The sequence below is a fragment of the Sturnira hondurensis genome, unplaced genomic scaffold, assembly GCF_014824575.4.
Source record: "Sturnira hondurensis isolate 20B ecotype Veracruz unplaced genomic scaffold, ASM1482457v3 Scaffold0000780, whole genome shotgun sequence".
NCBI lineage: Eukaryota > Metazoa > Chordata > Mammalia > Chiroptera > Phyllostomidae > Sturnira > Sturnira hondurensis.
In genome coordinates this window covers 20,653,621-20,665,869 of record NW_028073411.1, presented here as the reverse complement: position 1 = coordinate 20,665,869, position 12,249 = coordinate 20,653,621, and the positions used below count along the sequence as shown (strand labels likewise).

The following is a 12,249-nucleotide window of genomic DNA, read 5'->3' as shown; positions in this document are numbered from 1 at the left end:
TTGTGGGGCCGAGACACCAAGGCGTGTTTTCCGTGACCAGCTTGGTCACGGACCAGGGTATCCGAGAGGGGAGATGTCCCATCTCAGCAAACCCGGGAGCGGAGGGAGAGAGGCAAACTCATTCTGAGCGTCACGTGGGGGTGGGCAGAAAGGCGAGTGGGGAGGGGGAGGGGCACCCCAGAGGTTTTGTCCCGGGAGAGGGTGTCACTTACCTCGTTTACCAGCAGAGGGTGAACAAGAGCCCGAAGTGTGTGAAGGGAGCGGGGAAAGGAAGGCGAGCCGCCACGGAGCAGAGAGTTCGGGAGCGTTCCCAAACTAAAAATGGAGAAAACAGAGGGCAGCAAGAGTGAACGCAAGCCCCAAATCCATCCTCCAGATGGGGGTGGGGGAAGAAGAGAAAGTGCTGTGAAGCTAGAAACAAAGACCAATAGAGAGAGTGAAGTAAATGAGCCCTTACCCTGGGTGTGCATGGGCAGCAGGCCCCCGAGGAGTCGCTGGAGCAGGAAAAGAAGGCGAGACATTACTCACAAACCACGTGGAGACGCATTTTTATAACCCAGCTGTGGGGTGTGTCTTTTTTCAAGTTACTTGAGATATATGCAAAGAAAACGTTTTGGTCCCTGTGTGGTCTGCTTTACAATTGATGTATTTGAAAGGTCACATGTTAATCAAACAGGGAGGAGAGTGAGCAGCTAGGGGAATTCCTGGGCAAGTGGATAGGGAAACTGAGGCACGATAATCAAAGCCAAACAAATTGAACAACGTACACCCAGCCAGTGGATCACATGACCATGTGTCCACAAACCAAGGACACTGGAGTGAATGGTTTACGTTTCGCCTTTCTTCCCGGACCAGAGACTACTTGGCTTAACTCTTCCTGGTCCAGGAGATAGAGGACAGAAACCCAACTAATGCCATTCGTGGAAGCTAAATACAAGGATGGATGAAGGCAGGGGAACAAGTAACAAAAGCCTGTTTGAGCCAGAAAGACCTGAGATAAAAGTAAAACAGTAAAGCCGACCAGAGCATAATCTCAGACCCCTCTATACGGTTGTTTGGGTGCATCAGCCTATTAGAAGCACACTGGAAAGCTAACGAATGTTCTACACCTTCCCCTAAGGTTCTCACTTGCAGAAAGACAAAAACCCCAGGGCAAATGCCCAGCCCAGCGTGGGCTCCCTCTAGAGCACGCCCGTGCTGGGGCCTGGGAAGGGCATGGGCGTGCTCTAGAGGGACAGCACGCCCTCTAGAGAGTGCTCCTAAACGCGGAGGGTTTTTACTTCCTCCTAAACTCTGAGGGTCCCCAGGAGCCTTGCAGCCAGGGAGCAGGGTGCAGCAGCAGCTCCTCTGGGCCTTACCCCCTGAACCCGTCTCCAGGGCCCTCTTTCTTCCTGACTTCCGCTGAGCTGATAGCAGCCCCGCCCAGGCTCCCTCCTGTTGGTTCTAACCCAAGTCCTTCCTTTGCACAGGGGACCCAGGTTTAATAAACATCCTCTCAAAAGCACCTGGATTCGTCTTGCAAAACCTTTCCTTCACATAGTCAGGAACCCATGCACCGCCAGCTGGCAAGAGGCAGACCCGCTCTGGGCCAGTCCGTGTCTGGCGACAATGCAAATGCTGGAAAGGGGGTGAACCGTTTCACCCCTAATCTCTCATACCCAAGGTTATATAGGTACACTTTGAAATGCACAAGCACTTATTTTTCGCTTTCTGTCTTTCTGTTTATTTTCTGCTTTTCATTGTTCTTCCTTTCTTCTAGACGCTTAAAACCTTTTTCGCTAGTGCCGGGCACCCCTATTGCCATTTTAGAATTCCTTGGCCCAGTAAACCTCTAGGGCCTTTTGTCAGCCACCTCCTGTGGCCGTGGACCTGCTGCACCTTGCTCCTCTCCTCGGGGTACCCTGGAGAGGCAGGAGATACATGCTTCATGGGGAAGGCCTTTGATTGGATGAATTCTTTGCTCTTCCTCCCCTAGACGACAGTATTGAGAAATGGCAAGTTTATTTGACCTCGGGGAGGCTGGTCCCATGAGAAGGAGCAGTGAGCCTGCTCCGCACGCCTGCTCCCTGGGCTCATACCCTAATGAAGCTGTGCACTCAGGTCGTCACCTCAGCTTTGCTTTCCTAAGGAACCCACACTTAGCTTATTTTTCAGTCTTCTTTCTTCACCTATAATGCCATTTAAAGCTGTGGCCACGGGTTTTCCCTAAATACAGTTCTAATTATATCCGTGGTTGATGATACACAAGATTATTGTCATTGATTTAATAATAGCGCGGCTATTAATCATGGAGCTCTCATGAATATCAGTGTGTGGGTGTTTTGTAGACGTTTTATTTCTCTGGGATTGGTATGGATGACCCGGGGTGCCGGAGCTGGGTGGATGGTAAGTGTGTTTGTTTTTTAAGAAGCTGCCAAGCTTTTCAGAGTGTTTGAACCATTTTACATTTCTCACCATCTAACTTACTTTTTAAAAGCCACGTTATGCTGCGGAGAGTGGTCCACACTGCTGATGTTGCCTTAATTGATTCACCTTCACTGTTTATAGTGGAAAGTACCAGCCAGTGTGATGAGGCACGGTGGGGTGCCGCGAGTGAATTACCCATCTGCCTTGAGCTATTAATGGATAGACGTTTTCACAGATATAAATTGTAATCCCGTTTTAACATAGCTACTTAACATTTGCCATCGGTTCAGATTACATCCCTTGAATACCGTTTCTGTGGCCCGCCGCTGTGAACTTGCGTCATTTTGGAGGACGCAAGAACCCACCACCAGAGGGCGCTCTGTACATGCTGCACCACCTGGCTCCTCCCCTCCTCTCCTTCCCATTGATGGCACACTTCCTCTATTAAGATTTGTTTATTATCGGTGAATTTTTGGTACTATTTGGTAAGGAAAAGATACAGTTTTTCTTTTGATTTACTTTGTTCTTGTTTTTCACAAAATGTAAAACAAGTACCTATGGTGCGTGTGACTTCTGCCTTGCATATCATTGCCAGCATCACTGGGGCATCCTGCTCCTCGCACTCTGGAACCAAATACTCTGAAGGAAAAACGTGGTTTGGTTTGTTTTCTCAAGTGTTATTTTTCTGATTTGCTTATTTATTAACTATTGGTTGTTGACGCTGATGACGAGCCTAGCGATTCCCCGTTTCTTCGTTGAGACACAGGTCTAGACTCTAGGTGGCTTGGCTGAGAACCGACACGTCTGGACAGAGCCAGCGTGCGGAGGGATGGCGAGGCCTTGGCTGAGTCTGCGCACTGTGGCCAGCCCTCGGATGCACGCCGCGCCTCTGGGGGGCACACTCCGGAGGGCCACTCCCAGCCCTGCAAACTCCTTGATCCATTTCATGTTGCTTGGAGAAACCAGATGTCAGTTTCTCTGGGGGGGAACCTGCAAATGTGTAACGTGATGAGTGCTCCTGGTCACCCTCACTGTCGGGAGCTTACATGATGCTTTAGAACATCTACTACCAGACTATGATGCGGAATAAAGGCAGTGTGAGGACTCTGTGACAATATCCATGGCTTCAACCTTCTGTACGGGTGCAGCTCAGTGGCACTAAATCCATCCCCAGCACGGTGTGCGGTCACCACAGTCCATACCCAGAGCCTTTCCGTCTCCCCAACAGAATCTCCGCACCTAGCGCACAGCTGCTCCTCCCCGCTCCTCCCCGTGCCCGATGACCTCGAATCTACTTCTTGTCTCTGGGCATTTGCCTGCTGTAGGTACCTCATTTAAGTGCAATTGTACAATGTGGGTCCGTCTGTGTCTGGCTTGTTGCACTTAGCACAAGCCATGGCTCATCCAGTGCATGTGCATACCGCAGTTTGTCCGTCCATGGCCATTTGTTCTGGTTGTTGTGCACAGAGCTATATGAATGTGTGTACGTGTACACATTTGAGTTCCTGTCTTCAGTTCTTTTAGATATATGCCCTAAATTGCTGTGTTTAGCCCTGTGTTTTCCACAGTGGCTGGGTCATCTCACATTCCCACGGGCCGTGTGTGAGAGCTCCCTGCATGTCTCCCAGAACTCTGATTCACTCTTCACTCTGCAGCTGTCTCAGTGCATGCAAAGTGGGTCTTTGCGGTTTGGATATTAATTTCCCTAACAACGAATGATGTTGAGCCTCTTTTCATGTGCTTGCTGGTTATTAACATAGTTTCTTTCAAGAAATGCCTGTTCAAGTCCTTGCCCGTTAAAAAACGTGGGCCGTGTGTTTTTGTTGTTGAGTTCTTTGCACATTCTGGACACTGGACTCTGTATGAATGTTTGTATTAAACTTCACAGTCACTTTAGCGATCATTACTTACGTTGTTCAGTGCCACATTTTAAAGTCATACGAATGTTTTCTTCATCATTCCCATACTGTTGAATACTTACATGTTTTCACTTTTCCATTATAAATCATATTTTATTGTTTCTCTTTGTAAAATAACTTTTTGTTTTGCATAGACCTTTCCCCACATCAGATGAATTCCTTACGAGGTATGTTGGGTATAATTATAAAATCTGGGATTTATATTTTCTAAGCCTTAAATATTATCCTAGATTTATTTATACATAAATAAAAATACATATATACTTCTGACATAAATAGGGCTATATATTCCTTATTGTGTATCATTATACAATACTTTTTAAAGATTTTATTTCTTTATCTTTAGAGGGGAAGGGAAGGAGAGAGGGAGAGAAATATCAATGTGTGGTTGCCTCTCATGCGTCCCCTGCTGGGAACTGGCCTGCAACCCAGGCGTGTGCCCTGACTGGGAATCGAACCGTTATCCTTTAGTTCGCAGGCCCGCGCTCAATCCACTGAGCTACGCCAGCCAGGGTTACAATATTTCTTTTTTAAAAATTTATTTTAATTGTTGTTCAAGTACAGTTTTCTGTCTTTTACTCCCATCCCAGCCCACCCCCCTACAATATTTCTTACTTAAACAATTAAATTGCTTCAGGCGGTGGTGGAGACTAGGGTACCAGTAGCTCTGCTGAGGCTCGATAGCCGGGTTGGGGGGCTCCTGCAGGCGCAGTCTGGGACCAGGGGCCATGCGGATGTGCTCACCCTTAGGCCCCGCACACACACGCAGGTGGGGAGGGTTGCTGGAAGGTGGAGACAGCCTGGTTCTTGTTTTGCTCATGTCCCCACCCAGGCGCAGACCCTCCTTATTCCTTGTGGGGGGGGGCAGGGTTCCTGCTCAGCAGGTGGTTGGAGGAGCTCCTAGGAGGCCGTTAACGGTCAGACCTTCCAGGACCCATTTTCTTGATTTTCACTTTTAACCTTGAAGGGACCCGAGGTATGCACACTATCACAGCACAACGAGGTGATAACTCACATGCTGCTGAAGTCCCGGCCCCTCGGCAGCAGCGCATGTACTGTCTGGAAGGTCAGGGGCAACCTCCCACGGCTCAGGAAGGGCGAATGTCTTTGGCCACCTTCCCGGCAGCCCCCGCACAGGGCGGAGATTCACCCTCGATCTGGACGTGACAAAGGGAGGTGTTTCCTTTCCGTGGAGGACAGGGCCAGACCCTTCCTGGGTCACCTGTGTGTGCCTAGAACCCACCGTGGCCCTCCGCCCCTTGGGAGGTTGGTCGGGATGATTTCCTGGGCTCAGTTCCTCCCCGCCAGGGTGGCTGGAGGTACCGCTCGGTGGACACTTGTCCTGTTCTCTGAAGCAACCTGCAGTTCAGAGCACCACCCGGGTCTTTAGAAGCTGATGGGGGCACAGCATGGCCCAGAGGGGTGCATGTGGGTGTCCTCGGCATCCCCTCTAGGTATTGGATCCCCCACCAAACCAAGAGGCAGCAGAGCCTGGGAAGGAGGTCGAGGGCAGTGTCCACAAAGCCCACCCCCAACCTGAGGTCCACCTTAAGGCATGGGCCCCCTCCCCACCCTCTGTCTGTCACCTGATACGATCGGGGAGCCAGGAGACAACTGACACACCTGAGGCTCAGCAGAGCCCAGGCTGGGTGCCAGGGACGCTCCTTGGCAGTCTCCTCGCTGCTGCGTCAGGGAGAAGTCTGTGTCCCAGAAGAAGGGACAAGTACACGGAGTGGGGGCCCCTGCTTTGTACCAGGGACTTCAGGCTCCTCTTCACCTCTGGGCCCCACCTGGCACCTGTCCCGAGATTTACTCCTGAGATCAGTTAAATGAGACGCAGATGAGCAGACCAAGCTGATCCCCAGGCTCAGGGGAGGCCGATGCCAGCCTGCAGGTTCTCCCTGCCAGCCCGCCTGCGAGGGGCCTGCGAGGGGCCTGAGCCCCACAGAGCAGGGTGGGAGTGGAGCGATCAGGCGCAGATGAGGGGAGGGAGATGGGACAACCAGAAGTCAGGCTGACAGAGCACTGAGGGCCAGAGGGAGGTTCCTGAAGGAGCTGGCTGCGGGGAGGGGAAGAGAGCACCTGAGGCTGACACAGAGTGCTGCAGGGTGAGGGGTGGGGAGGGGCAGCTGGGCTGTAACAAGCTGGCCAACACACAGGGAAACACAGCTTCTGGATTTTCTGTGTTTTGTTCTTTTTCCCCTCTTGACAACTTAGAAAGTTGCTTTTAAAAGCTATTTCATTTCTGTAGAACTCAGGTAAGAGACAGTCCAGAGGCTGGTGCAGGGGAGGGTGAGGGGGCTCAGCCTTGACCCTCCCAGGCCCCTGCTGTCTCCTGGGAGAAAGTGGTGGCCAGGCCCCCTCCCCACACCTGTGAAGGGCTGCGGTGGGAGGTCGCACCTGTCCAGCAGCCCACCTCTGTGCTGGACAGTGCTCGCTGGTGTCTGCACCTACACCCTCCGCTGCCTCCCCCCTCAGCCTGCAAGCTTGGCTCAGGCGAAGGCCCCACCCCCACCCCCCACTGGCCCTCAGTGGGGTCGTCTTCTCGAGTTTCTGGTAATTGTATCAGGGGTGCATCATGTTGCTACAGCTACAGATACCATCTCTCTAAGGGTAACTCTTCCCTGCCAGAGCCTCCTGAGGCTGGACCCAGGCACAGAGGAGGGACACTGGGGAGTGGGATGAGTCCGGGGTGTGAGGGTCTGTTAGGCAGAAGCAGGCTGGCCAGGGTGCCAGAACAATGATGAGGTACGCTGCCATTTGCCACTGGAGCCTATGGCACATGGGGGCCAGGAGCTGGGTGAGGGTCCTGGGGGGGCCCCCCAAGTTCCTGGAGCTGTTGTAGATCGTCTTCTGATAGCTGCAGCTCGGCCCTACTGACAAAGCCCCAACCCGGGTGCAGGCACAGAGAGCCACCTCTTCCTGGGCCAGGGTGAGCGACAGGCCCTCGGCACAGGGCCACCTTAACTGGGCAACCCTCTGGGCGGGGCACAACCCTGATGCCATCTGCGCAGACGGTCTGGGTGCAGGACAGGCTTGTGTGCGGCACGCACAGCTTCCAGGCTACCGCCCTGTCTCCTCACTCCGGGTCTGCAGCCCAGCACCATGATCCAGGGTGCCTCAGAGCCCGATGGCTCCAGCTGGGGCTGGGGCTGGGACGGGGACGGGGACGATGACTGGGACAGTGCAGTGCTCGCCCTGCTGGCACTGGCTGTCGTGGCTGCCACGGCACTGGCCTTACACTGGTTTGGCTCTGGGCAGGACCAGGAGGCAGCAGGACCCACGTCCACAGGCCCCCGAGCCCAGCCTTCTCAGGCAGGAGGAGCTGGGCCAGCCCTGCCTCCAAAAGTCAAGGTCAGTGGTGGCGTCGAGGGACACAACTCAGGGCTGAGGAAGCCAGACCCTTCAGGACTTGGCCAAGGGAGTCCAGCTGCAGCAGGCGTCCGGGACCACCGGCCTCCGGGAAGTGGAGATCTGACCACCACAGCTGCACCTCCACTCAAGACACCTGGCGAGGTGGCCAGTGCGGGGGCCTTGGGACAGCAGCATGGTAACTCTACCCCAGAAGCCCCCCAAAGTGAAGCAAAGGAGCACCTCAGCCCAGGTGCTGCCCTGCTGAGTAGGAGCAAAGTCGGGGGGACGCCTGCCCCTCTCCTGATACACTTCACTCCCCGGAGTCCAGACAGTGAAGTGGAGGAACAGGCAGAGGCAGAAGGCAACCATGCCAAGGTGCTGGCTCACCAGGCCCCAGCCCACACAGTGGAACAGGACACCAGCTCCTGGAAACAAGGAGTGGGGCCATCCCGCTCAACGGGGAGAGGTTCAGGCAGCCGGCGGTGGCAAGCGGGTGACAGCTCAGGAGATAGAACCTGCCGCTCCCCAAAGCTGGACCCCCGACGCCTGGGCACTGTGGTGAGTGTGTGGGATGCTGTGGATGTAGCCAGCAGCCTCGCTGCAGGTACCCGGAGGCCCCCTCATCCCCAGGAGCTGCCCCCTCCAGACTCTGTGCAGACGGGGCGGCTGACAGACGGCTCAGAGAGGGGATGCAGGAAAAGCGGCCCCCAACCATCCCCAGTTTTAGCTCTGGATTCAGGGGCCAAAACTGGTGAGAGCAGTGAGGTTGGGCCTGGCCAGGCCCCCGCGGAGTTTCAGGGGTCCCAACCCTCAGTGGAAGGTTGGCCCTGGGCCAAGAGGGAGGTCCTTGTCACCAGGAGCTTCAACCAGACCTCAGGCTCCATGGGCCTGTGGCCAGAGGAGCAGCAGTGGGGACACCCACTCTTGTCCCAAGGACAGGAGACCACCGTGGCCCCCATCGTGGAAGAGGCTAGGGTCTCTGGAGACCGCTCTTTCTTTGGCTCAGGGTCAGGCAGGACAGAAAAGCAAGGGGCTCACAGTGTTGGAGAAGGGGGAGGAACTCAGAGAGGCCAGGGGGCACTGAGCAGAGGGCAGGGTGCTGGTGGTCTAGATACAGGGAAGGCAGCCACAGACAGCCTCAGCTGTGCCCCCTGTCCATTGCCCTCAACCACCACCACCCTACGCACCAGTAAGCCCACCTCAACTTCAGCTAACTCAACAGAAGCACATCCCCACCGAGACCTCTTACCTGCACACCCAGCTCCAGCTGCATCCCCAGCCCCAGCTGCAGCCCCAGCTATAGCTCCAGCCCCAGCCCCAGCTGTATCCCCAGCTCCAGCCCCAGCCTCAGCTCCAGCCTCAGCCTCAGCTGCAGCTTCAGCTCCAGGCCCAGCCCTAGTACCAGCTGCATCCCCAGCCCCAGCTGCAGCTCCAGTACCAACTACACCCCCAGCCTCAGGTAAATCCTCAGCCCCAGCTGCAGTCTCAGCCACTACTTCGGCCCCAGTCCCAGCTGCAGCCTCAGCTGCAACTTCGGCCCCAGCCCCAGCTGCAGCCTCAGCTGCAACTTCGGCCCCAGCCCCAGCTGCAGTCTCAGCTGCAACTTCGGCCCCAGTCCCAGCTGCGGCCTCAGCTGCAACTTCGGCCCCAGCCCCAGCTGCGGCCCCAGTACCAACTGCACCCCCAGCCTCAGCTAAATCCTCAGCCCCAGCTGCAGTCTCAGCCACTACTTCGGCCCCAGTCCCAGCCCCAGCCGCAGCCTCAGCCGCAACTTCGGCCCCAGCCCCGGCCCCAGCCCCAGCTGCAGCCCCAGTACCAACTGCACCCCCAGCTTCAGCTACATCCTCAGCCCCAGCTGCAGCCTCAGCCACTACTTCGGCCCCAGCTCCAGCCCCAGTTGCAGCCTCTGCTGCAACTTTGGCCCCAGCCCCAGCCGCAGCCCCAGCTCCTGCCCCAGTACCAGCTACATCCTCAGCTACACCCCCAGCACCCCCAGCCTCAGCTACATCCTCAGCCCCAGCTGCAGTCTCAGCCACTACTTCGGCCCCAGCCCTAGCCCCAGTTGCAGACTCTGCCGCAACTTCAGCCCCAGCCCCAGCTGTAGCCTCAGTTGCAACTTCGGCCCCAGCCCCAGCCGCAGCCCCAGCTCCTGCCCCATCCCCAGCTGCAGACAGTTTTCCAGCTATAGCTCCAGCCCCAGCTTCAGCCCCTGCCCCTGCCCCAGCTGCAGCTCCTCCTCCACCTGTAGCCCCAGTCCCAGCTGCAACCCCAGCTCCAGCCCCAGTTCCATCCCAAGCCCCAGCCCCAGCTTCAACCTCTGCCCCCACTAGTAAGTCAATGACTGCATGTCAGGAGCCTAGTGTGGCGATCTGCAAGGGCAACCAGGAGGGGCAGACCTCAACTAGCTGGGGAAACCTTATTTCAATGGTTCTCAAGAGTCACCCCTTCCCCAGGCAAGAGAAGCCTCAAGGGACGGCCCAAAGGGCAGCTCTGGAGAGCTCTAGAAAGCCTAGCACTCCCACAGACTTGGAGAATATGGAGTCTGGTCCTCCCTCTGAAAGGGTCACTCCAAGTCTCAAGGACAGGCAGGACTTCCCAGCTGAGATGGTCACAGAGGCAGGCACAGGGGGACTGGCAGAGGCGGGATGTCAGCCACAGCAGAGAAGCCCCGAGATGAACAAGGCTGCAGTGCCCAGGGGCTCATCACAGCTGCCTGAAAAGATAACGCCTGGGCCCACACCTTCCCCCACTGCCAGGGGAGATCCACAGCCTGTCCCCAGGCCACGGAAACGCAGCATGTGCGAAATAGAAACGGCAGAGGGCTCTGAGCGGGAGGTTAGCCAGGCGGCCCCAGGAGAGGGGCCAGGGGAGAGGCCCAGCCCTGTAAGCAGCAGAGGTGCCTTCACAGAGAAACAGAAAGAGGCCCACAAGCTCATGGTGTTTCTGCAGAAGCCTGGGAGCTGGGGGGTGGTGGAGGGGCCCCGGAAGCCCAGCTCCCTGGCCCGGGAGGCTGCCTTGGCAGCAGCTCTGCAGCGGCGGCTGGACCTGGGCAGCTGCCTTGATGTACTAGCTTTTGCCCAGCGGCATGGGAAGACCAGCCTGGCCCAAGAGACCTATGCCTTGATGAGTGACAATCTGCTGCACGTGCTGGGGGACCCAAATCTTTACCGGCAGTTGAGTGGGACTGATCGAGAGCGCATCCTGAGCCTTCGGACTGGCAGGGGCCAGACTGTGCTGGGGGTCCTTGTGCTGCCCAGCCTCTACCAGGTGAGCCGCTCAGGGCTCACAAGGGGCCCTCACATGGAGGAGGCTCCTGCTGCAGGTCCTGCGCCCCTACCTCCTCCATCGCACCTGCACATGTTCAACCCCCAGGAGAACACATGGCAGCTCCTGAGCCAGGTGCCGGAGGAGGTTCCACTGCGGGGCTGTGGTCTGTGCACCATGCACAACTACCTATTCCTGGCGGGTGGCGTCCGTGGCTCTGGGGCCAAAGCTGTCTGTTCCAACGAAGTCTTCTGCTACAACCCGCTGACCGACGTCTGGAGCCAGGTGCGGCCCATGCTGCAGGCCCGGGCCCAGCTCAGACTGGTGGCCCTGGACGGGCTGCTGTACGCCATTGGGGGCGAGTGCCTGTACAGCATGGAGTGCTACGACCCCCGCACTGATGCCTGGACCTCGCGTGCGCCCCTCCCTGCAGGCACCTTCCCCGTGGCCCACGAGGCTGTGGCCTGCCGTGGTGACATCTACGTCACTGGGGGCCACCTCTTCTACCGCTTGCTCAGGTACAGCCCTGTGAAGGATGCCTGGGATGAGTGCCCCTACAGTGCCAGCCACAGGCGTTCCAGCGACATGGTGGCACTGGGGGGCTTCCTCTACCGCTTCGACCTGCTGCGTGGTGTGGGTGCTGCTGTGATGCGCTACAACACGGTGACGGGCTCCTGGAGCCGAGCCGCCCCCCTGCCCCTGCCAGACCCTGTCCCGCTCCGCTGCACTGTGCTGGGCAACACCATCTACTGTCTCAACCACCAGGTCACTGCCACCTTCACAGTCTCCGAGGGGACTGCCCAGTTCCAGGCCAAGGAGCTGCAGCCCTTTCCCCTGGGGAGTAAAGGGGTCCTCTGTCCATTCATCCTGACTCTGCCCCCTGCGGACCCGCTGCAAACAGCCCTCTGAGCTACTTGGTGCCAGGACTGCAGCTGCTGTCTCCAGGCAGGCCATGGTGGGGCTCCGAGGCCAGAGGGGCACAGGGAGGTGGCCGCTCTTCTTTCTGGGACGACTTCCCTTTTCTGTTATAAGCCTCATGTTTTCCCTCCCCACTTCCCCTCCTGCAAGAGAGCCCAGGCTCCCTGAACCTGTGAGCTGGTCACTGGGTGTCCCTACCACCCCCGCGCCCTTTTGCCTGTATGAGTGATTCCTGGCCCCAACGCCTCAGCTCACTCACATGAACCCTCCTCAAGACAGTGGGCTCCCATGGCCAGGTTCCTGTCACAGCACCAACCACACCACCTGCATCCCCAAGGACCTGGACTTGGCCAGCTGAGGAGTCAGAGACTGCTCAGCCCAGGAAGGA

At 56.8% G+C, this 12,249-nt stretch overlaps 1 protein-coding gene across 1 annotated transcript; it reads left to right on the top strand.

The window, feature by feature from the left end:
* Positions 1 to 7,430: 7,430 nt before the first annotated feature.
* KLHDC7B (kelch domain containing 7B) lies at positions 7,431 to 11,954 on the top strand. Its single transcript, XM_037049964.1, has 3 exons — positions 7,431 to 8,686; positions 9,187 to 9,347; positions 9,463 to 11,954. Exons 1-3 carry the CDS (start codon positions 7,431 to 7,433, stop codon positions 11,850 to 11,852), a joined length of 3,807 nt encoding a protein of 1,268 aa, XP_036905859.1. The 3' UTR covers positions 11,853 to 11,954.
* Positions 11,955 to 12,249: the final 295 nt, after the last annotated feature.